We start from the raw sequence: 26,252 nt of genomic DNA, 5'->3' as shown, positions 1-26,252 counted from the left end.
GTTTAGGCGACTATTTCAACAAAGATTGCAAACAACTTTTGTCACTCCAAAAGCATCATACACCAAGAAAAGGCAAACGGTAAAAATATATTGCAAAATATTGATGTGCAATATATTTCCTCTATAACCCTTATTATGGATGTCACTGATGCGATGTGCTGTTGGATGTTCTTCGAAACTGGCTGTGGAACTCACGATGCGCCTATATGATGTGGAATTGTGGGAGGGGGGGCTCTGGTGGCAGCAGGTCTCCAAGCTTTTGCTTTATCGCACATAAAAAAGGCTTTCCCATTGAGAAACGATACGGTTGTGGAAAGAAAAATGGAATCCCAGCTGAATGAAGCATCATAACATATGTATGTGCACGACAATCGTATATGCGATGGAATCAAAGCGATCACTTTCGCCATTTTATGACAAAGAATATTTCCTGAAACGGAATGGAGCGTTTTCACTAGATTGTTTTCTTATTCTTACCTGTTTAACCTAATTTACAGCTTTTTGACCACAGGGAAGCGATTGAAGTTGACTGCTGCACACGCTGCACATACACATTGTACACCACAAAGCCTAACCTCCAAAATGTTAGACAATTTTCAGATCAATTGAGAGATCCCACATAAGCAAGATAAAGACCAAAATATCTTCTACTTTACTGACCTTGTTTCCATCCTCTTTTTGCTGATGTCACATCTCTCAAACGACCTGTCTAACATGGTTGAGGTTAGGTTTAGGTTAGGTTTCGTGCAGTGCTGTCATGGTTAAGTCAGAGCTGGTTCCTCAAGATTTCCAAATGTCAGAGCATCTTTACATTTAATTCTTAAGGAAATTACTTCACTATCACGGCAAATTCTTTAGTACACCATTCTTTAGTGCAGATTTGCCGATTGGAGTAGTCGTGAATGAAAAAAAAACTGGAAAGGTCGCATCATCTGGGACGCCGCAGCGAAAGTCGAGGGCATATCGCTGAACTCTATGCTGCTCACTGGTCCGGATCTTCTGACCCCACTACTGTCAGTGATGTTTCCGTATCGGGAGCGCCAAGTAGCCGTGTCAGCAGATATCAAGGAAATGTTCCTACAAATTCTGATTCGTGAACAGGATCGTAGCGCCCTGCTATTTCCATACAGGGATTCTCGCTGATCTCACCGAATTCCTCGGGACTGATTACCGCTGAAAGAACTCCTGCTAAGTCTATCGCAACAACCACGAAACATAACCTTCAAAATGTTTTGCATTTCTCAGGTTACTTGACAGATTCCACAAAAGCAAAATAAAGACACTACTTTATCGACTTAGATGCCATCTTTTTTTGTATCATGTTACATCTGTCAAACGACCTGAGAACTGTCTGTGGTGTAATAAAGAGTTAAGAATTATTCCGGGAAAACTTCTCCATACGTTACTATTTCAGGAATTTTTTGTGATTATCGTGGAAAGGACACTCTTGCTGGAATTCCTTCAAGGAGTTAAGCAAAAATTCTTTTAAAAATCACTAAAAAAATCTTGAAGATTACCTCCAGGGACACCGATACAAATTCCATTATGGATTCTTTTGGGAGTTATCAAAAAGTTCTCGGAACGATTTCAGAAAAAAAGATTTTGCAGGATTTCTTAGAATTATTTTAGCGAGAACTTATCTAAAGATTCCACTTAGTGCCACTTCAGAATGCGTCCCTGTCCATTAATTTCTTTGAATTTCTTGAAGAATTTCTCTAGAAATTCTTCAGAGATCCTATCAGGAATTCCCCCATTAATTTTCCCTGGGACTTCTTCAGGAGTTTCTCAAGCAATTTCTCAAAATAATCATCACGAAACTGGTTCACGGGTTTCCTTAAAAATTCCCTTCAAAATTCCTTATGAGATTGCTTAATGGTTTATATTGAAAATTTCTTCAAAGATTGTTATATAAATTCATGCTTGTATACTTCCACGTAGTTCTTCAAACATTTCTGAAAAAAATCCTTCACAAATATTGTAAATTTTTTTTCCAGGATTTTTTCTATGGCATTTCTCCAAAAAAAAAACTTCTTTGAATTTCTCCAGGGTTTCTTCCAAATGTTTCTTTAAAAGATGCAATTCCAGGAATTTTTTTCCACGAAGAATCGAAGATTTTTTCTGAAATACATCTAAGGTTTTTCTTTAGAAATATTTTTTTTTGTTTTCAGAAACTTTTCAGAAATTATTTCTACGGAGGTTCCTTCTGGTATAACTTCATTTATTCAGAGATTTTCTTGGGCATTTATTTGGAAATTCCTCTGAAAATTCTCAAAAGATTCTTTTGGTTCTTTTGGAAGTTCCTCCAGAGGTTTTTCCAATAGTTCCTTCAGGTATTCCCCATTTCCGAAGATTCTCTCAACAGTTGCTGCAGAAATTACTCCACAATGAATTCAATAGCTTTTTTTTTCGGATTTTTTCAAGATTTTTATTCAATTAATACCAGCAGAGAGTTCACCAGTGTTTCCAGATACATATTATTTCAAAGATTCTCTCGTAAATTAAGTAGTTCTTTAAAGAATTCATCCAGGAAGTCTTTTCGGAAATTGGGAGGATTTTTTTTTCTTAAAATTACTTCAGAGTTATCTCCAGCAGTTCCTCCAGGGATTCCTTCAGAAAATTCTCCAGGGATCCCTAAAAATCTTTTGAGGAATTACTTCAAGAAATCTACCATTGCCTTGCATGCGATTTCTACAGATATTCTATAAAAGATTCCTTCATGTATTTCTTCAAACATTTCTGAAGAAAGTCCTTAACAAATATTGACAGAATTTTAAGTTTTTCGACGGGTTTTCTTCGAAAAATCTTTAATGAAATTCTCCAGAAATTCCAGAAACATTTCTTCAAAGATGCAATTCCACAAAGATTCGGATATTTTTTCAGAAATGCTTCTTAGGTTTTCCTTTAGAAATTCTGATTTATTTTTTTCTGAAACTTTTCAGAAATTATAGGATGAATTTCTACAGAGCTTCAGCTATTACTCCATTTTTTTCAGGGATTTTCTAGAGAATTTATTTAGAAATACCTCTAAAAATTCTCGGAAGTTTTTTCTGGATGATTCTCCACAGATTTCTCCAACAATTCCTTTAGACATCCCTTCAAGGCTTTTTTTTTTGTTTTTTAAAGATTCTCTCAATAGTTGCTGTATAAATTACTCCAGAATCTATTCATTAGCATTTTTCACGGATTTTTTTTTTTGAATACTTGAAATTTATCCAGGGATTTCTCCAAGAAAATCACAACATCACTTTTGCCTGCGATTTCCGCAGACATTTTTTATGACTTTCCTTCAGAAAATCCTCCACGGATTTTAAATCCAAAAATTTCTTCTCTGAGTTTCCAAAGGTGTCTCCAGGAGTTTTTGAGGGATTTCAGGGATTTCTTAAAGACTTCTTCTGTAGTTTTTGTGCAGCTTTTGGAAGAACTTCTGCAAAATCCCTGGAGAAATATCTGAACAAATTCTGCAGGGAGCTCTTAATACATCCCAGGAGATATTTCTGATGTAGCTGCAAAAACAATTTCTGCAGGAATCACTGAAGCAATTTCTCAAAGAATTCTTGGAGAAACCCTGAGAAGAGTTTCCAAAACAATCTTTGTAGTATATGTTAAGAAAACTCCATGTACAAACTTTAGAAGGAATCACTAGCTGAAATTTCTGAAGAAATTCCTTAAATTTCTAAGAAATTTTCAAAAACAAAAATTCCCCTTCAGGAATCCCTGAAGAAATCTTAGAAAGCACATTTGTCTGGAAAATTACCAGAAGAAATCCCAGAGAGTTTTTTGATGAAATCCTAGGAGGAATTTCTTATGAACTTCCTGGAGAAACATTTGGAGAAACTTTTCGGAAAACCCTTGAAAAAAAAGTTGAGATATTTATAGGAAAAAAAATACAGTAGAGCGGAATTTTCTTCGACTTTCCATACAAGGATGTCGATTTGAATTCGATTTTTGTTATATTTTAAAGCAAAGTTGCTCCCTGCATACATCTCTATTTCCGTAACCAATGCTATTGAGCTGAAATTTCTACTGTAAAAAAAATACGAATCTTCATTATTTTTTGGAAATTTTTCTCAAATTTAAGGAGTTTGGCCTATATAATCACCTATATCTCGGATCCCACTAAAATGATCGAAACATATTTTATTCAGCTTTCTATTTCGGCAAAAAGATTGAAAATTCGTTGACTGCAACGCAAAATATATGAATTTTAGTAAATTCCATATTTTTCGATTTTCAGAGAAAACTCAAAAATTGTTCTATTTAAAAATTTATTTATATCTTGATATCAGAACATAACTATGCATCAAAAATTTTGGTCGTTGAGAGAAGTTCATGACATTCGATTTTTTTGTATACTAGTGTCCTTAGAAAAAAAAAACCTTTTAAGGACAAGGTATTTGGAGTACATAGCTCAAAATTTCTAGAGCACCGTTTTTTAGAACCGTTGAACGGATTTGGATGAAAATGCATCACGCTAATCGTTCAGTGGTTGTCAACAGCGTGATGCATTTTAATCCAAATCCATTCAACGGTTCTAAAAAATGGTGCTCTAGAAATTTTGAGCAATGTACTCCAAATACCTTGTCCTTAAGGTAGTACTCCGGGAAAACTTATCCATGCATATTTAACGTCATCTTCCAGTAATTATCGTGGAAATGACATTCTTACTGGAATTCCTTTAATGAGTTTAGCAAGAAGCCTTTTTTAAAATTAATAGAAAATTCTCCAGGATTACCTCCAGGGACACTCCTCTGGGGATTCGTTTAGGATTGTTTTCAGAAAAAAAAAGGTTCTCGCAGGATGTCTTAGAATTATTTAAGAAAGAACAGGATTGCTCTTAGTATTCATTCAGAATACATCCCTGCCGATGGATTTCTTTGAAAATTTCTCCAAGTAGTCTTCCATAAATTCTTTCAGGAATTCCCCTTGGAGTTTTCCCTGGGACTTCTTCAGGAGTTTCTCAAGGATTTTTTGAAAAGATTCATCATGAAACTGGCCTTCGGGTTACCTCAAGAGTTTGTTTCGAAATTCCTCCTGACATTCCTCAAAGTTTTATATCGGAAATTCCTTCAAGGACTACTGCATTAGTTCATGTATTTCTTCAAACATGTCTGAAGGAACTCCTTCACAAATATTGTCAGATTTTTTTCAGGAATTTTTCTTTGGAATTTCACAAGGGGGTTTCTCCAGGACTTCCTCCAAACCTTTCTTTAAAAGATGGGTTCCCAGGAGAATTTTTCTCACAATGATTCAGAGATTCTTTCAAAAACTTATGTATGGGATTACATTTTAAATTCTTATTTTTTCCAGAAACTTAAAAAAAAACAAATATTCCAGGGATTGATGCAGTAATTCGTCAGGAGATTTCTTCATCAATTTATTCAAAGATCATCCTACAAACTCCATTACAAATGTCTCTACCGGCTCTTCAAACAAATCTTTCAAATATTCATTTTGAAATTTTCCTCTGAGCTTTATTCATTTCCTTATAGGGATCAATTCAGAATCACTCGCTTTCTCTCCGAAATTTCTCAAAAGGTTTTTGGAAGACCTGCCATGAAGAGTTTCAGAAATTCATCCATGAGTTTCTTCAGTACCCCTTCAGTGGATTCTTCAGAAATTCTTTGAGAGATTCCGCAAGAAGTTTGTTGGAGGATTCTTAAAAAAAATATCCATGGATTCTTGCAAAAATTCCTCCAGGTATTTTTTTAAAGAAATTTCTCTAGCTACCCTTTAAAAAATCTTCCGGAGATTTTTGCGAAATTCCTCCAGAAATTCCTTTAAATATATATCTAAGATTTCTGCAGGCGCAGGGATTTCTTTAGAAATTTCAACTCGAGAACTCCTTTAAGAGGTTTAACCTTGAATTCATTCCAAAACTGCTCCATGGATTCTTTTTGGAAATCCTCTATTTTTTCCAGTTTTACCACGGATTCTTTTTGAAAGTTCTATCAGAACATTTTTGCCTCAGTAGATTTTCTAAAATTTCCTTCAAGACTTCCTCAAGAGGATCGCCTGGAAAGTTATCCAAGAATTTCCAGAAAAGCATGGAAGCTTGCTTTTCTTAGAAAGGCTTTTATATATTTTTACGAATCCGTACGATTCCTTTAGAAATGCTTTCAGGATACATTCCGAAAAAAACAGAACTCATACAGATATTTCTCCAAGAATTTCTTCTGCAGGTGACTCCTTACGATTTTTTTCCTAAGTTGCTTCAGACATTCTTCTAGGGGTTGCTTTAGACATTTTCCTAGATATTCCTTCACAACATTTTCATGAGAGAACTTTATTAACTTTCCCAAGAGAATCCTTAAGAAATCCTTCATTGATTTCTGCCATTTTTTTTCATTAATCCTCCATAAGTTACTAAAGGAAATCGGTCCGAAAATATACCAAGAGTTTTTTACAAACTCCTCCAGTGTTTTTTTTTTCACAAATTTTCTTATGGATTCCTTAGAAAATTTATCCAGGGCTCCCTTCAGATATACCCTTTAAAATTTCTCCAAATTTTGTTTAGGTAGATTCCATAGGGGATTACTTTATAAATTCTTCTAAGGATGTGTTTATGAAAAACTTTCGGTTATTTTTCCAGGGATTCCTTCAGTATCTTTCAGAGGGATCCTTTAGAAATTCGTTCGAACATTTTTTCATAATTTCTTCCAATGATTTCTGAAAATCTTCCAAACATTTCTTCAAGAAGTCATCCAGAGGTTTTGCTCAGAAATTATTCTAGGAATTTCATTGAATATTCCTGCAGAGATGTGTCCACAATTATCTCCGGAAATTCATTCAGAAAATCCTCCAGAAATGCTTACATTATTTTACTTTCAGGGACTCAGGCAGTAGTTTCCCCAGAAATTCCCCAAGCATTTTCTCTAAGGATAAGTCAAAGAATTTCTGCACGAATTATTTTTGGAATTAATTCAGAAACTCGCAAAAAAATGTGAGTTCTTCCTTCGGAAGGGAAGTAAAGCGTGGGTCCCGAGATGGGCTAAAAATCTTGTTAATACAGATAAAAAAAAATCACAAATATTTTCTAGGAATTTCTACTGGAATTCTTTTGGACATATCTCAAGAGCTTTTCCTTGGGATCTTTACAGAAGCTTTTCTGTCGTTTCTATCTACCAAAATTTCTACAAGAATTTCTTTACAAATACGTCCACTGGTTGCTCCAGGAATATCTCCACAAATCCTCCAAAAGTATTTAAAGATTATTCCAAGAATTTTCCAATAATTCCTCATATACCTTTTCTATAAATTTTACCGAGGATTTCCTGGGGAAGGTCTCTAGGAAGTTCTTTAGAAATTCCGTCAAGAATTTCCCTGGGATTCCTTCAGATATTCCTCTAGAGAATCATTCAAGAGTACTTTCTGAGATTTCTACAGAAATTCTACTAAAGATTTCTTCAGATATTCTATCAGGGATTCTCACAAACTTCTACAGAACTTTTGGGTTTTTTTTTTACAGAAATTCCAGCAAGAGAGTCCATCAAAAGTATTTCTATGGAGTTTTTGAGTTTTTTTTTTCGAAAAATTTCTTTAGAAGTGCTACCGAGATTCCTTCCGATATTCTGCCAAGGGCTTCTCCGAGAATTCCCAAAGAAATTTCTTCAGGGATTCCTGCAGGAATTCCAAAAGGATTTTTTTTTGTTTGAATGGATTTGTGGAATCGAATGGAAACCATTTCGATGGTTTACTCCATTTCCATGTCGGAAAGAGACAACATTACATGAAGAAACATCCTTTCCTGAAGGTTCAAATCCGTGAGCTGCAAGTCTGGACCTCCTACATCCAGCAGCTTGAAGAACATTACACATCAAGAATGAAGACACCGACCGTCACATACATACACAATCGAGACCAGTCCAGATACTGTAGTGGCGAAGAACGACGATGGCGACGTTCTCTTGGAAGATAGTTGCCTCCCCCATCATCATCATCAGTGCAGTGGTAACGCCGGAAGGAACTAGCAGTCAAGATGAATTATTTATGACGAAAACTTGGTTATAACTTTAATCAAATCTTTTTCGACAGCTTTCCGACCATCGCCAGTAGTCGGTGCTCTGGTGTGGGTTGCTAGTTGTCACCAACCGCTTTCCGCCAGGACGGGACGGGATAACGCTCGACGCTCGACAATGGCCCTATAAGGGAAGAGTTCATTGTCAAAGATCTCGCATGGAATGGCTGGAGTGGGGGTATCCAAGCTCAGTCACTCAAAAGACGACTATACGATGATGCCTCCTGTGTCCTGCCAGAGTCCTAACGACATGTTCGGCATTCGGGTCTGTGCTGAGGTAATGTGGTGAGCAAAGTTTGGGTCGTTTCAGTTGAAGATTGCGATAAAATAGATAGCGGAAATTGCAGTTTGAGCGAGTTTAACATTGCAAAAGAAGTCGAAAAGCGGGGTGTAATGTAAAAGCGCTTCGTTTTCCGACGTCGTCATCCGAGTCGACGATGCGACAACGACGATGACGACGAGGGCGGAAAGTTGTGAGCGAGTTAAACGAATGTGTTTTACCCGGGTTCATCGACATATGGCGTGAAGGTTGTCCCGCCTGTTTAAGAATTCTTCTCATTCAAAACCTATCGTTTTCTTCACATGCCAGAGACTTATGAATTTGAACTGAAAGTTGTACCAAAACGAATGATGTTTCACAGAAAGTCTCTACAATACATAATTCCATAAATTCCTCCTGAAATTCCTCTAAGGGTGTTAAAAAATCTATCAAAAATTAATTCGGAAATTATCCCTAGAGATTTCTTTGGCTTTTCTTTATCTTTATCTTGGCTTTTCTTTATCTTTAGAAATTCGTCCAAAAATCCACCAAGTCTTTTTTTTTCGAAATTCCTTAAGTGATTTCTTTAGAAAATATTCATATATTTTTTTAAAAATACAGCAAAAATGAATATCTGACGCCATTTTGAAATCCAAGATTTCGGACTATATCCAAGATGGCGGCCACGGAATGGTAGTTTGAGCTATGATACCAAGCAATAAGGGGTCTCTAGTTAGCCTAGTTGTTAGGGCTATGGATCGCCAATCCGGAGACGGCGGGTTCGATTCCCGTTCCGGTCGGGAAATTTTTCTCGACTCCCTGGGCATAGTGTATCATTGTACTTGACTCACAATATACAAATTCATGCAAAGAAATCCCTTCTATTAATAACTGTGGAAGTGCTCAAAGAACACTAGGTTGAAGTGCGGCACGCCAAGTCCCATTGGGAACGTCGAGCCATAAAGAAAAAGAAGAAGAAGAAGAACCATGCAATATGAGTATCTATCGATTGGACTTCATGAGTAGAAGTCAAAAATCGATATTTGACGCCATTTAGAAATCCAAGATGGCGAACCATATCCAAGATGGTGGCCACAAAATGGTAGTTTGAGCTATGATACCATGCAATGTGGGTATCTATCGATCGGGCTTGATGAGTAAAAGGTTAGAGGGTGAGGTAGAGAGCGAGGTAAAGAGTCAGAGTAGATGGTAGAGTAGCAAGTAGGGTAAACGATGGAGCAGACGGTCTGGTAGAGGGTCACCCATACCCTAGATACAGTAGAGGGGGTGGAGTAGAAAGTTAAGGTAGAGGGTAGAGTAGACGGTAGGGAAGAGTGTATAATTGTGAGAAGGGTTGAGGATAGAGGAAGAGTTAGGGTAGAGAGTTGGGTAGACGGTACGATTAAGCACAATATATAAAGTATGGTGAAGGGTTAGAATAGAGGGTACGGTAAAGGATAAGGCAGTGGTTATGGTAGAGGGTAAGGCAGATGGTAGGGTTGAAGCTTATGATATAGCCTAGGATAGAGGGTTGGGATAGAGGGTAGAGAAGACAGTAAGGTAGAGGCCAGAGTGTAGGGTGAAGAATTGAGATGAGATGAGGTTTTTTTTTCAAGATACCTTCAGGAATTCTTTCCGGGATTTCTTCAGGTAATCATTTGAGAGTCTTCCTAGGTTTCCTCTCGGGATTCCTTCAGATATTGCTGCCGGAAATGCTATACGGATTGCTCCGGAGTCAGGGATTTTTGCAGTGGTTGGTTAAGAAAATCCTGAAAGGATTCTTTTAGTTATTCTTTTCTGCATACCTTCAGGGATTCATGTGGGATTCCTTCAAAAATCCATCCAGCATTCTTGTTGTGATTCTTTAAGGGATTCCTCCCGAAAATATCTGAAAAAATATAGATTTCTGCCGAGATATTTTTTCAGGCAATCCTAGCTCATAGAGTTATCTTCTATGGTTCTTACAGGAATTCCTGCTCAGCTTCCAGCTGGCATTCCTACCATGATCCTTGTAAGGATTCCATCAGGTATTCTTTATGGGATTCCTTCAGGAATAACTTCAGGGATTTCTGCCAGAATTGCTTTAGAAAATCCTGAAAGGATTCTTTCATGGATTTCTGCTGGAATAACTTCACAGATTCATCCAAGTATACTTTCAAAGTGTTCTGTCGAGATATATTCAGGGAATCCTAGTGGAATTCTTTCTACGAGCCGGGATCCTTGCTGGTTTCTCGGGAGTTTTTCAGCAATTCCTCCCGGGGTTTCTTCTGTGATTATTTCAGGAACTTCTACCAAGCTTTCAGCTGAGATCCCTCTCAGAATTCTACCAGATATGCTCCCCAGAATTCCTTCAGTAAATCCTCTCGGGCTTCCTTCAGGAATTTCTGCCGGGATTGTTTTGGAAAACCTTGACAGTTTTCTTTCAAGTATTCTAGTCAGCATTCCTTTATGGATTACTGCAGGAGTTCCTTCAAAGATGCCTTCTGTAATTTCGTAATGTCACACTTTTTGCATGAGACCTCTGACATTTTTGTATGGCTTGTCACACTTTACTAAACCCCACCTCCCCACTAAAAGCGTGACGTAATATATGGATGTTCCGTTAGAGGTTCCTGCTGGGATTGCTCCAGGGAATCCAACTTGTATTCTTTCAAAGATTTCTGTGAATCTTGAGAATCTCGCGGGATCCTTTTAGGTATGCGTACCAGGAATCCTGCCGGTGCTCCTGCAAAGATTATTCCCGTTTATTTTGACATTCCTCCCGGGATTTCTTAATTATTCTTTTAGGGAGTTCTGCCGAGCTTCCAGCCGGAATTCTTTCCGTGACTTCTTTAACGATCCTATCAGGGATTCTGCACGGGATTTATTTTGTGACTTTCAAGGATTCCTTCCAAGCGTGAATTACAGCTTGAGAGTGGGAAAGTAAGCGAAAAATAGAGACACAGGGAGAAATAGGCTTTTTCATGCTCTAAGATATCTTTTGTAAACCATGATGTCATCTAACAGTCATTTTCTTATTTTGCTTCAGTAGTTGTCCTCTCTTTCACTATATACGGATATATGGAGCAGAATACAACGATAGCATACAATTTGTGCTAAAATAGAGCTTGCTAAAATTACACTAGTTTACATAATAAAACGAAAGTCGTGAACTTCTGTCAACGACCCAAATTTTTAAAGCATAATTTAGCGCTGATTTCGAAACCGTGCTTCAAATTTTTTTAAATAGAGCAGTTTTTGAGTTTTAGCTCAATATCGAGTTTTACAACTTTTTTAAATATTAAATTTAATAAAATGCAAATATCTTGCGTTTTGTTCAACTAATTTTAAATCTTTTTCCATAAATTAAAAGCTGAATAGAATACCATTCCATCATCCGTATGCAAGTTTCGCGTCAGATAGATGTAATTTAAGATACTGGCGGATTTTAGGGACGATCTCCTTAAATTTTAGCAAAATTTCCAAAAATATATGAAGAAATGTATTTTTTTCAATAAAAAAAAATATTTTTTTTTCTTTCACCGTTTATTTGACACATGTAGGCGAGTTGCAGTAAAAAAATCAGCTTGATCGAAGTATTGATTACGAAGAATGAGATGTTTGGAGTGAGCGACTTTGCTTAAAAATAGGACAAAAATCTATTTCTGTTTTGTATGGAAAATCGAAAAATTTTCCGCCCTATTGTGGAATTTTCGAACTCAAGGCATTATTCTACGCCAAAAATGATCATCAGCTTACCGAGTTCAAAAATGTTGCAAACTAGTGTTATCAGATGTCGAGGACCCACATTTAAGGTATTTTTTGGAACTACACCATAGATTTCCTTTTTTTCTTGTGAAATTATGTTTATTTTATTGGAACTTGACTGTTGAAAATATTTTTTCATGAAAATTACAATTGTAAGACAGCTTAGGCGTTAGTGGGTTAAATACAGGTTTCTCTTTCGAGATACATTATCGTTATTATTATTAGCATGGTCATGCTGAATACTCGTGCGTTTACCGCCTCGGCTATATGGGCCCCACATAACTATTGTTCCCAAATAAAAAAAATCATGGAGTAGTACAAACATAAGTGGAGAAGCCGTGTAGAGTATATCTGATAGAAATTTTATATCGAAACATGGAATGATAATGAACCTGGGCGTGTTAGTGAAATACCTGTAAGTACGAGAAACTGAATACGAACTTATAGTTGAGGTCAAAATACGTATGTGTCAAAGGATGCAAAATCTTAGTGGAATCAAAAGGAACAGTACTTAACACGGTTTTCTTTTCAAAACATGCAAAATTTATGAAAGTTTTACGTATGGTGAGTACGTAAAGAGAGTTTGTGGGGTACTGAATGAAAAACTCAATTACTTTATTTAAAATCATTATCTGTCTAAAATCTAACTTGTACAGTATTTTAACGTTGGCCTGCTACACATAGTGTAGCATACATTTTTGAAGGAACAGTTAAATTTCCAACATTATTTTCGGAAAAACTCATAATTCTCGAAATTCTCAAAATGATTTGCGAAAAAAACTTCCTCGTAGCATATTTTCCCATACCTAATACATGACTCGTCACACAATCCCAGACTCCCCCTTTCCTCCCTCATTTATGGACGCTTCCTAAAAAATACTAAAGAAATTCTCAAAAAGTTGCCATAGAAATTGTTCGGGTGTTTTTATGGCAACTCAGTTACTGAAGGTTATAAAAATGAAAAATCAAGAGAAACCACTAAGACTGCGCCAAACCCCCGCTGCCACTTCACATTTGTCCCAACACAATTATTGGAATTTGTATGGAGCAAGTTTTTGGACTTCGGCCAGACCACCCACCCCTGTGTCTACGTTGTTCAGAGTCTACGAAGTTAACGAACGGGCTTTGTAAAAAGGATCTTCAATACAATCTCTGATAGGAATTCCTGAAGACATGTTTGAAACTGTGACCTAAGAATTTTACGGTAGATTCCAAAAAAGTTTTTCAAAAGAATTTTCGAGAAAAAAATACCAAAGACATTCTTAGACAAATTGCTGAAAATTTTACGAAGCAATTATTGCAAGAATCCCGATACAAACACGGATGAAATTCACAAAATAATTTCTATACAAATTTTCAAACGAAGGAAAGGTCTCTCGAAGAAATTGCCAAAAATCCAATGGAATTGATAAATGAACTTTCCAAATAATTACCGAAAAAAATCCTACAGAAATTGCGAAATATATTCCAAAAATATTTCCGAAGAAATTCGCTGTACCTTTTACGCAAGCGTTAGCCTCATAAGCTGTTTTCAGCTACTTTATTAGTTGCTATTGCTGTATAAACTTTTGATAAAATTACCAAAGAAAGTTTGGAAAAAATCTTTAGAAATTCCTGAAATAATTGACGAAAAATCTTCCCAATTTCTGAAACAATTTCCCTAAAAATTTCCGAAATAGTTTCCGAATCAATTCACAAAGAAATTGATGAAGCACTTTCTTTTGTAATAATCGAAGAGGATTTCAATGTAAGTATCGACAAAAATTTGAATGACGTTCACAACGCAAAATGTATTAAGCTAAGCACGGTATTCAAACGAATTCGGTCAAGGAATTTCAGTTCAATGCAATTTATTTTTCTTGATCGTGAACACGACCGACATAGTATTACTTCGTGGAGGGAACGCTCCTCCTCGGACTCAACTTCAATATCCAGAATAAGAAATCGATTCCATACGTGAGATTCGTGGCTGAAGTAGTGACAGCATTCAGGCTGATCCGCAAAGCTGAGCCCATCAGAGGGGAAATATCCGCGATCATGTCGAATTACGTAAAGAAGAATAAAGAAGGAGTTTTTAATCGTCATGGAAAAATACCAATCTGAATAGCAAAGTACAAAGAGTGTCTGTCGAAATTATTACAGAAATTATTGGAGGAAGTCTTGTTACAAATGTCTGAAGATAATCATATGTACATGACTTGAAAAAAACCTTCCTAACATAGCATTTCTGGAGTATTTACCAATGATTTAATGATACAGAACAAAAAGGATGGGAACACTCACTTGCAAAGAATTACATTCACTTGCTTTTTCTCAGCTCAGAAGTTTGCAATCAAGAAACGATGTATGGACGACTTTTGCCTTGTGATTTTGTCTAAAAGTTTGCCGAATAGAGTAAGGGTCGCACACGCATACCAAATTCGTGACAGAGCTTCGAAGGAAACACTCCACGAGGTGAATGTAATTTACACTCACCTCGTTGAGAATCGCTTTCACAGCTCTGTCACGACTTTGGTATGCGTGTGCGACCCTTACTCTATTCGGCAAACTTTTAGACAAAATTACAAGGCAAAAGTCGTCCATACATCGTTTCTTGATTGCATGCTTCTGAGCGAAGAAAATAGCAAGTGAATGTAACTCTTTGCAAGTGAGTGTTTCCATCCTTGCTGAACAATACGTTTGCCTGTAAATTGATTGTAAAATTAACATTGCATTTTTTTTGGTAAACCTGTCATTAATCATAGTGTTGTAACAATAAGTTCAATTGTATTTTTATAACAGTTACTATCAGAATAGCGCAACGAAGATATGAGAACCATACCAAAATTTACGACGATACCTAGCCAAAAATGTTAAATTATTCTAAGACTGCTTTACATAACCCAAAAAGAAGCTCGTCAACTGCTTCGATTGGCAAGTAGCACCTTCCAATTCAGTCCAATTTCAACGATCGCGTCATGATGAGCGATGATAGCTGCTGCCGTTTTGTTTCGCTACTATGGTGTGGCTTCTTTCTGACCTGGATCGCGCTAGTTCAAGGTGAGCTCAAGCATTCATTATGGAACAATGTGTTTGAAATTTTCTTGATTGACCTGAATCATTTCCAATCCGCAGGACAACAGCAGCGGATCGCTGAGTTGAGTAAGGGTTCATGAACTGAATTCTGCTAAGATTACTGCTAAGATCTTTCTCATTTCAAGAATGCAGAGAATACATTGCACGAAACACCGAAACGTCGTATGCTGCAGACCTGGGCTTGGATCCCGAGATAACTGCTTATAAGCGAACCAATTGCTCCACATCTATCGATTTGATCATCAATGGGGAGGAAGCCCTTGTTGGAGAGTTTCCGCATCAAGCATTGCTGGGTAGACCGAAGGAAAATGCCAAGTGGGAGTTCTACTGTGGTGGATCGTTGATCAGCGAGTGGTTCATTCTGACAGCAGCACACTGCCATCGTCCGACGATTGTTCGCTTGGGAGAACATGACCTTCGTGAACCAACTTACGATGTGGTGGACTACAGCATTAAGTATTACATCAAGCATCCAAGCTATACTGGTAGGAGGTCCTATTACGACATTTCACTGGTGAAGTTGGACCGTGATGTAGAGTTCAACAATTTGATACGTCCCGCTTGCCTGTGGACTAAAGATCCATTCAACATGACTTCCGTGGTGGCAACCGGTTTTGGTACAACTGAATTTGGTGTTGGTGAGCATTTTGTAATTCCTTGTCCATGTGATAAACCTAATTGAGTTATTTCTATACAGCTAACGACTCCCCGGTACTGTTGAAGGCTATCCTGAACGTGATGGAGCATTCAAAGTGCCAGCAAAAGTATGTTGGATATAGGAAGTTCACCGAAGGAATCAAGCCGGAACAGATGTGCGTCGGAAGTAAGGCAGGGGGAAAGGATACCTGTAATGGCGACTCTGGTGGTCCGATTCAGGTGGCGACCGATGTGAACACTTGTGCTTACTACATCGTGGGGGTAACGTCCAGTGGGGGTACGTGCGGAATAGGAACGACTGCCTCGGTTTACACGAAGGTGGCAAGCTACTTGGACTGGATCGAAGAAATTGTTTGGCCTTACGAGTGGTCAGAACGGCAAGACCAGAGTGAGGAAGCTACGTTGTCGTATGACAGCAGTCGAATTATTTTCCCAGATACAAAGTGAAGTCCTCGTTTGGAATAAGATCTTTACCAGGGGTGTGGGCCAACTTCTTGTGTACATCCAGGTTGAAAAATAAAGAATAAAACACCAAAAGAGAGTTGTTTCTTATGACACTTAAAAGGGGTTGGTAACGGAACAGGTAGTAATCATGCTGTTGGCCTTATAACTAAAAGGATAATATCAAAGCAAGTTCTTGCTCACATTTCACTAATCCTCTTTACCCGGGTTATAAAAAGTGTTACGAGAAATACATCTTGAAGCATCAGGAAATTGATTTCAACTTAATTGCATCTTTTCAACCTCAAGCTATATCTCTCTTTCATAACTCTAACGAAAGACAGAAACCTTTGTTTTCATTAAATTAAATCAAAACCCAACGAATAGTTTTCCATAATTCTTCACGCAACGGTGACGCGTTGGTGGTCCAAGCTGCTCTAAAGTTTTCGAGAGCTTCTTTCCGTTCTGCACTTGAAACAGTTCCCAAATATCTGTCTGCGTTGCTTCCGTTGAAGGTGGTGGCAAAAATCGGCTTAAAATCGCTCTCTTGCTATATCTAAAGGTACGTTTCTTCGGGGGAAATTATGTCGCTGAGCCTCGAGAGAAACTACTACCAGATCTGAAAACTTTTCCTTTTGGAGTGGGGGGGGGGGGGGTCGAGCTTTGAGGTGATGCGGTACAGTAAGATAGAAGCAGAAGGTTGTCCTCCACCGGAGTATGGTGCTTCGGAAGCGGGGGTTGAAATAATGAGTTGAACTTTTCGGAAAAGTTTTCGATTTTCAGCATTCATTAATTTTCATTGCAAGGAAGCGGATCTGATGGGGTTTCCATGTTGCTCTCGTCGGCTGGCTGGCTGGCTGACTGCAGTTTACGTGCAGAAAGTGTAGTTTCACGCTGTTTGCTACGCCTTCGCCATCGCCATCGCAGTCATCGTCTTCGTAGATCTATCTTGATTTGCTCCCCCCTGTTTGGTCCCGGTCGAAGTGTTTCTCGGTGCGGCTCTGTGTCGAAACAAGCAAGGCGTTGCCGGGTTTAATTAGCGGTAACGGAGGAAAATATTCGCAACGAAATAGTGCGGTATCGTTGAGTAGTTTCATTTATTTTGGTTAAATTGCTCATTCTTGATGGGGATTTAGTGTCGAGGAAAGTTTTTTCGATCGATAATCTTTCTCGACAACTGCAACGACGCATGCGATAATGTAACGAATAGTTCGGCGTTGTTGACCATGGTTATCAAAATTCAAAATTTATTTTGACGACTTCTAACGAATCAACTAGTATCTCACCTCATTGTTTAACTTGCAATTTGCATAGACTAAGCAACACAAGGCCTCAAAACAGTAAATTTCTTCACAGAAAAAGATGAAAATGAAAGCAGAAAAATAAAAGTGAAAAGTAAAAAGATCAACGATGAAAATACCAGTAGAATTAACCAGGAATAAACTGAAGAGCGGGAATCCAAAGGAAGGACTGCAAATACAGAATATTCATGAGAACAATAAGAAAAATAAAGAATGTAAAATAAGAGGAAGACAATTCAGCAAAAATGTTTTAAAAGCTTAGCTTTGTTCACAGGAAAATATCCGTTTAACACAAATATAATTTGAAACGAAAAACAATTAATAAATGCAACTTGAAAAAGCAAGCTCCTTTTGCTAAATTACAGTAATCCAACTCAAATTATGCAATCAAATATAGATAATAGCACTTTAACAACCATCATAAATACAATCTGAATCTGCATACTATCAAAACAGTAACAAATTCATAGCTCAAAATAATTCTCAACGATGAAACCAACACTCAGCAATGAGTAAGGGACGATCTGTGTTTACATTTCGATTGAGCAAACATCAATTGCAAGGTTTTCGATTTTTTATTGAAACTGAAACCGTAAAAGATATCCCCAAATAAATACGCTCGGCTTCGACTATGACGACGATGACGACGACGGCGTTCATAAAGCCGAAGAAGGCAAAGAAATAAACCGTCGATGGTGGTGGATGTTGGGACGACGACGAATGATGATGACGGCAAACTGTTATATATGCAGAACAGCAAGTTGGTTGATATTTTGCTGGAAGATGGCGAGGGCAGTCAATGCAGGTGGAGAATGAGAAAAATCTGTATATTTGCGGATAAAGTTGGGATTAAAAGGCAAACGAAGCACGTTCTGGACATCTTGGTGCAGGTGGAGACTTGGGAAGCAGATCTCTCTAAGCCGCCGAGTGAAATTCGTTACTTTGCTGGTTTTCAGATTCTCCTCCATAACAAAAATACCAATATGTCCTCCTCTCCTCTCTCCTCTTCTTGGCGTAACGTCCTCACTGGGACAAAGCCTGCTTCTCAGCTTAGTGTTCTATGAGCACTTCCACAGTTATTAACTGAGAGCTTCCTCTGCCAATGACCATTTTGCATGTGTATATCGTGTGGCAGGCACGAAGATACTCTATGCCCAAGGAAGTCAAGGAAATTTCCTTTACGAAAAGATCCTGGACCGACCGGGAATCGAACCCGTCACCCTCAGCATGGTCATGCTGAATACCCGTGCGTTTACCGCCTCGGCTATATGGGCCCCAATATGTATGGACCTTCATTACAGAAACGTCTCTGGCACTGATCATTAACTACGTAGACTCCTCCCTCGTAGACTTTTTTTCTATACAAGATTTCCGAAATTTGTGTGGAACGTAGAGACTTTAGCCTGAACACCCCCCCCCCTTCCTCTTGACCTTCTAAAAAGTCTACGTAGTTTATGGACGGGCCCACTTTAATGCGGTTACTTCCCGACTAGATAGACATTACAAAATTATAACAAGCTGTGTTATTTTGTTACAATAAATTTTTATAACAAGAGTTGTTATAAAACATGTACCGTTAGTAGTTAAAATAACAAAAATTCTAACAAAGTTCCCACAAGAAAAGAACAAAAATGTAATAACTTTTGTTATGATCGTAACAAAAATATTACAAAACTTGTTCCATGAAATATGATAGAATTTAACAAAATTATAACAATAACAATTAACAAAATTATAACAATAACATAACATAACATAACATAACATAATTCCTTGGCAATCTTTTAGGGTAAAAACTAAATATTTATACTCATTTTTTGGGTAAATATTTTTAAGTGTGTTATTCTATTTTTAGAAAAAGTAGGTAACATAAAAAATAGTTTCCAGTACGTTATAAAATTTTCGGATCCGAACGGGATTTGAACCAAGACACCTACCATCAGTAGCAATCTGACGCCTTTGCCAATGAGGCCATCACAACACTTGAAGAGGGCGGTGATAGAAGCTTTACTGGTTCTACGTATTTCCAGTTTTCTCATTCGAATCCTTGTTTGTCAGACGCACACGAACGGGGTAATATGACGTCATATTGAGCTCGTTGACGTATAATAGACTTGATTTGTCGTTAGTGATTTTGTTTTAATCTATCACAATTATATCATATGCAGATATGATAACAGATGTAGATATAATTTAGTTATATTCCACTTTTTTTATTTTAAGCAATGAAATAGAATCTATCACATAAGGGGTCATCCATTAACTTTATCGTCACTTTTGGAGGAGACAGGGAGGGTTGAAAATTTCCAATTTTATCGTGACGTACTTAATAGATACTCCCTAAGGTCGAAGCAAAATAGGTAGAATAAAAAAATTCCATGTTATAATTATTTAGTTCGACTTTTGCTTTCTCCATGTTCAATAACATTCACTATTTGGTATACTTTTTGGCGAAATTAGAACAGCAGTACTGTTTTGGTATTTATTATAATCGATCTAATGTTTTCGCGTGTAAAGATACGTCATTTGTGTAAAATTAAACTCAAAAGTAATATTGGAAGGAAGGCATACAAAACGTAGGGTCTGGGACCATTTGGGCAGGAGCACCTATTTTGGGCACTTGCTGCTATAACTCAGTCAATTTTGAACCGATTGGCTTGATTTTTGAGAGACGATCAGCTAGGCACAGTAGCTAGCCATGTTTCAAAATTCAAGTCAATCGGTTTGAAATTGACTGAGTTATAGCAGCAAGTGCCCAAAATAGGCGCTCCTGCCCAAATGGTCCCAGACCCTAGTTCCACGTAACGGAAACATTATTCGTCCGGTCGCAAATTGCAGCACATGCAATATCCGTCGTTTTAGATAGAATGACTTTGGGTATTTTCGACCGGATTGTTCTATTCGTCTTGAGGGTTTTATCGGCCAAATTGCCTGAAACATCCCGGTCAACCAGTGAGAGATTTTCGATATCGATGGATGATTTGTATTGAATCGATGGCGAACACTATCATCAGATAAAGCGCTATAAAGGAAATCCGAATCTGGTTGATAGGGATGCTCACGCAGAAATTACGCTTGTTTAAAACAATAGAACGCATGATTGATTTACAAACTGAGAATTCACGTATTCCAAAGTTGTATTTCTTTGTTATTACTTAGAGTTTATCGATAAAAACAACCCATTATCATTATTTCACGTTAGAAACTTCATTCGTTTCTAGAAAATGAAGGTCACAATCTTCCTATAACTTTCAAACTGTTCGTCCAATCAAGTGAGTGATGTTTTTGGGATATACAAATGTGTTGGAAATAACATAATGTTGTTGATGGAGCATCGAATAACTTATGAAAATAGCGCATCTTCTTACATATTGAGAGACTCATGAAGTTAAATTCCGAATATCTCGGAAACGGTTACTTTCAGAAAGGTTATTACAGTAGACGTTTGGTCAGTGCAAGCGGTTTAACTGCAAGCACCTCCGAATGTCAAAATGGTGCGCTATGTAAGCCCAAATGAACAGACGGATGAAGTTCACGTTCATTTAACGTCAGTTGATGATTTGGTGATACTGTCAGGCGTTCCAGTTATCGGATTTTTGTTCGCTAAGTGAAACGTAAACATGTTGCAGTTATCGAACATCTACTGTATCTTTGATATCCTACTAAAATTTGAAAACGGTCTAATAAAAAGTTCCAAACCTCTGTTTCACGTTTTTCACGACTATACCTATCGCGTAAGAATACAAAACTAAGATTAACAGAGAAGAAAGAAAAGCTAATGATCTGATGAAGGGGAAGATTGTCAATGTTTACTTGTTTTGTTTCACACCAGACAAGACTTAACAATTGTATCACAAAACTAACCCAACATCATCTAGATTTTAGAAAATACTGTGCTGTTGCGTCAACAGGCTCTTCGCCACAGCTTTCATCAGAAAGTATGTTCTTTAAAACGCTACAAAGCACTGCTGGTTTGGGAAGAATTTGGAAGATTATAACTAAATGATAACTCTGTTGCAACTTTTCTTTAAACAAATATGACACCGTCCCCAAATTACGCGTCGCTCAAGGAGAGGGAAAAGTACAACCGAACGTTACCGGTCCATACAAAAATTTTAGGACTTTCATACAAAAAAGCGTAACGGAAGAAGGGGGGGGGGGGTTGTTAAAACATGATGATTTTAGCATTGCGTTCTAAATGAATGCTATAAGTTTTGTTTTATGGCCTTTGACTCGAATGGTCAGTATTACAAAAATGATCAAACTATTTCGCGTCAATATAAAAAAACCTAACACATTTTGAAATTATTTTGTTACAAAAAATGTAGCAAACACTACAATAAATGTACTACGATATTTTGTTATAGGCAATTATTTTGATATACATAATGTAACAAATGCTGTTATATATCTGTTTGAATAAATCATACAAGTTTTGATATAGCGTTGTTTTTAAAATAATAACAAATCTTATTACAATTTTGTTATGGTTATTCACATATACGAATCCTTCTAACAAAATTATATCAAATTGTGTTATTTCTAACAACGGTTGTAATAATTTTGTTATAATCTTGTTAGGAGCTTCTGGTCGGGTTACCTCTATGTCAGGTGCAGGAGTTAGCGTAGTGGGATATTCCTATTTGACTATTTGGGCTTCCGAGGATTTCTGTTGAGTGTCATCGAATCTACATGCGTAATTAGTGATCCTTCGCTGTATTATAAATAAGCCAAATACTCGCTTAGGCTCGTACATCTACTTGTTGTCAAGTAGTAATCATAATTACTTTCAACAAATTTTCAAGGACTCCATAAGACAGGCGAAAACCCTTTGAGCATTTGAGAATCAAGAGATGATCTCTAATCGGTGCCTTGGTCGTGCAGAATAGCGTCATGTCGGTCCATCTTGATAGTCTCTGCCAAACTAGTTCATCGATGTAAATTGTGGAACTTTTTCTCGGGTTGGAATACGCTCGCCAAGTGTAAGCGTGTGTCGGGTGAATGTGCTCACTCTAATCTGAATAATCCGTCTTTCGAATGCAACGCCCACTCTTAGGTTGGATTATTCCCAAGTAACATTTTTTAGTATACTGGAACCACTTTTTATGCACATAGTTGGGACTGCATAAATTAAAATTGTGCATAAATTGAAAAAGGCATAAAAAGAGGGAAATTTATGCATAAATTAAGTTCGGGCTTTAATTAGAGAATCTAGTTCGCGAGAACAGGTTTTGCTCCTGGGCAGTTGAGGTGGGGCTAAGGGGATTTCCAGAAAGTTCCCATAGAGCCCAAAAAGGGGGTTCCAAGGGGCTTCAGGGGCAATTTAAGGGGTTGTTTCGGAGGGATTTGAGGAGCCTTTTAAGGGTGTTCCGTCAAGATTTTTTGTGTTTTCATGGGATTACGGGGAATTCTGGGGTATTTCAATAGTATTAAGTGGGTTTCAGGGGCGTTCCAAGGAACTTAAGGGGAAATTCAAGGGATCTCAGGAGCCTTTAAAGGGCGTTGCAAGAGGTTTGAGGGTCGTTTTAAGATATTTCAGAGTCTGCTCCGAAACTTCCTGAAATGCCTCGAAAATCCCCCTTAAACCCCCCGCGGACCCCATGTAAGGGGCAGTCCATAAACCACGTGGTCATGGGGGGTTCGGCCAATGATCATTTTGTATGGACAAATAAAACAATTTGTATGGACTAATGACCACGCGGGGGGAAGGGGGGGGGGGTGTTGTAAAGTCCCAAAAAAATGACCACGTGGTTTATGGACAGCCCCTAACGCACCTATAAGGCTTCGAAACCCCTAACAACTCTTCCATAACGCTTCCGTAACGCCTCTGAATCCCCCGAAAATGCTCTGAAACGTCTTTAAATGCCTTCAAAATCCCCCTTAAACCTCCTTGGACCCCATGTAACGCACCTGAGAAGCCCCTATCCCCCCGAAAACTCCTCCGTAACGCCTCTGAATTCCACTGAAGAGGCTCTGAAACGTCCTGAAATGCCTCAAAAATCTCCCTTAGACCCTCTCGGACCCCATGTAACACACCTGAGGGGCTCCATACCTCCCGAAAACTCCTCCGTCACGCCTCTTAATCCCGCTGAAAATGCTGTGAAACATCCTGAAATGCCGTCAAAACCCCCCTTAAACTACCTCGGACCCCAGGTAACGCACCTGAGAGGCCCCAAACCCACCGAAACCTCCTCCGTAACGCTTTCATAACGCCGCTTAATCACGCCAAAAATGGTCTGAAACATCCTGGAATGCCTCAAAAAATCCTCGTAAACCAAAACCCCTAAAAACGCCTCCGTAACGCCTCTGAAACCAGCCTAAAATGCTCTGAGACTTCCTGAAATGACTCCGAAACCCCCTTACCCACTCGGACCCCATGTAACGCACATGAGGCCTTCGGAAACACCCAAAAATGAACCTGTAACCTTCCTTTGCTCTCCTCTGTGAACATCCTTTGGCCACCGTTGCAATAGTTCCCGTCATTATTAAATATTCTTATGCACAATATTGGTTCTGAGTCGCTTTCCCTCTTTTTATGCAGGGCATAAAAAGGTGCATAAATTAAAAGTGCATAAAAATAACATGCAAAAAAAGAGGTTTTAGTGTACACGTCCTGGTTCGCAACCAAGCAGACGTACTGGACGGACATACTGTGGATGATTGGCGTTGGCATAGGTAACCGATCACTTTCTCGAAGCGGAACATGTTGTGGTCTTAGACTAGGACAAGAGACGGCAAGAGCGATCACCGTACTCCTCTTGAAACACACAACAGTCCTGCAGGAGTTGCTCGAGAGTTTCTGCAGGTGTTCCACGGGAATCTGGATAAATTCTCGATGGACTCCAGGGAAAAAAAACCCCAGGAACACCCGAACTCGCACCTGAAGGAATTCCTGTAGAACTCCTGGAGTCTGGAGGAAAGCCCGAGCAACTGCTGGTAGAATTCCCGAGGAACTTCTGGAGCAGTTCTAGACGCATTCCTGGAGAAATTTCTGAGGAACCCTTGAAGGAATTCACAGGGAGCTCCTGGGAGAATTTCCGGAGGAAACCTGGAAAAAATCCCCAAAAACTAATAGTGCAATTGACGAAAAACACCTGGAAAAATTCCCGAGGAAGTTTCGAAGAACTTCTGGAAGAATTCCTAAGAAACTCTATCGAATTCCTGAAGAAATTCTCGAAGAACTCCTGAAATATTTCTTGGGAAACTCTTGGAGGAATTCTCAGGAAACTCCTGGAGGAAACCGCGAGGAACTTCTGGAGGAATTCCCAAGGAACTACAGAAGGAATTTCCAAGGTATTGCTGGATGAATTTCTGAGGAACTCCTGGAGAAGTTTCTGAGGATCCTCAACAGATATTCTTGTGGAACTTCAGAAGAATTCTCGGTGAATTTTGGTGGAACTCGTGGAAATATAAGGATAAAGAGTTTTTAAGGAAATCCCAGGAAAAACCGCAGGTCGTGAGACAATCGTGCTCTATTGCTGGAGAACTTCTCAAATAAATGTGGTAGAAATGCTGGAGGGAATTTTCGGTTTATTTAAGTAGTCTTTTCCTGGGAAATCTTGCAGAAATTCTCAGTGAAATGCTGGAATTTTACCACAAATGGTCTAGGAGTTCTTAGTGAGCTTTCAAAGGAATTCCAGTGGTATTCATAGGGAAGCCATGGACGGATCCCCAGAAAATTACTGCAGAAATTTGCAGGAACTCCTGGAGAAATCCCGTGGAACTTCTTGAGGAACTCCCGGAGACAGGTTTGTGCCCAAGGGAGAGGTTTTGGAGGTACCATCTTTACTGATGTTCCATAAACTAGGTGCTCCTCCGCCTTTCACCCAAATTACGGAAAAGCCTTCCCTTGTTGCCTCCTCGGTGCACGGAAGAAATCCTGAAGAAATTCCTTGAGAACTCCAAGAGAAACTTTTGGAGAAATTTTTAGAAAGTTTCTGAATTTCTGTGGAAAATTTGGAGAAATTCTCAGAGAAATTTTAGTGTTCACGGGGAACTCCTGGAGAAACTTTTAGATTCAATGCTCAGATGCGTCCCAGAAGAAATTCTGAGAGAACTCCTGGAATAAACCTGATGGAGCTCCTGAAGAATATCCAGAATGATCTTCTGGAAGAATCTCATAAAAAAAAAACTCTTGTATTAATAACTTAAGAAACGATAAAAGGAGTTCTAGAAGGAACTCCTGGAAGAATCCCAGAATGTACCCCATGAGAAATAACAAAAAAAAAGGAGGAGTCCCAGAACAAACTACTGGAGGAATTTTAGATTCCAGGAGCAATAACAAAAGAAAGTCCTGAAAGAATTAAGGAACTCTTAATAAGGATCCTTTAAATTTCGATATAACCTCCCACGTTGAGTTTTGTGTCTGCAAAAGAATATCTCCAAAATCCCCTTAAAGTTTCTTGAGGAATCTGATTTTCCCCGTAATTTTGTTGAAATTTTCACCATATCGACATAAATGAACATTTTCTGTAAGTTTACGCCAAGGTTCACGCGCAATGTTACCGTTTTTTTTAGTTCGTCAACATTAACATCAAGCTACATCATGTCGGCCTAGTGTGAGCACCTTTTTTGATGAATCATATTATCTCCTAATTACATCATACATAACAGTGAGTAAATAACAAAATCATATCTGTGACATAATTTTTGCCTTTTACTTAATTTCATACTAAAATGTGAAGACATTTTAGCATGCCTAGTGAATACTTTTAAAAATTTCGCCTGACATCCCTGCTGCTGCCCCCTTGTAGGGTTG

General features: G+C 38.2%; 1 protein-coding gene across 1 annotated transcript; it reads left to right on the top strand.

The window, feature by feature from the left end:
* Positions 1–14,899: 14,899 nt before the first annotated feature.
* LOC109621357 (serine protease snake) lies at positions 14,900–16,281 on the top strand. Its single transcript, XM_020075392.3, has 4 exons — positions 14,900–15,059; positions 15,135–15,161; positions 15,221–15,733; positions 15,793–16,281. Exons 1-4 carry the CDS (start codon positions 14,978–14,980, stop codon positions 16,197–16,199), a joined length of 1,029 nt encoding a protein of 342 aa, XP_019930951.3. The 5' UTR covers positions 14,900–14,977; the 3' UTR covers positions 16,200–16,281.
* Positions 16,282–26,252: the final 9,971 nt, after the last annotated feature.

The sequence above is a fragment of the Aedes albopictus genome, chromosome 2 (genome assembly GCF_035046485.1).
Source record: "Aedes albopictus strain Foshan chromosome 2, AalbF5, whole genome shotgun sequence".
Lineage (NCBI taxonomy): Eukaryota > Metazoa > Arthropoda > Insecta > Diptera > Culicidae > Aedes > Aedes albopictus.
Note: the sequence above shows the minus strand (reverse complement) of the source record. Positions and strands in the feature narration are given on the sequence as shown.

Coding starts and splice junctions, on each gene's coding strand:
- LOC109621357 (XM_020075392.3), top strand. CDS start 14,978: ATGATGAGCGATGATAGCTGCTGCCGTTTTGTTTCGCTACTATGGTGT. Junction 15,060..15,134: donor CTGGATCGCGCTAGTTCAAG/GTGAGCTCAAGC, acceptor TCCAATCCGCAG/GACAACAGCAGCGGATCGCT. Junction 15,734..15,792: donor TACAACTGAATTTGGTGTTG/GTGAGCATTTTG, acceptor ATTTCTATACAG/CTAACGACTCCCCGGTACTG.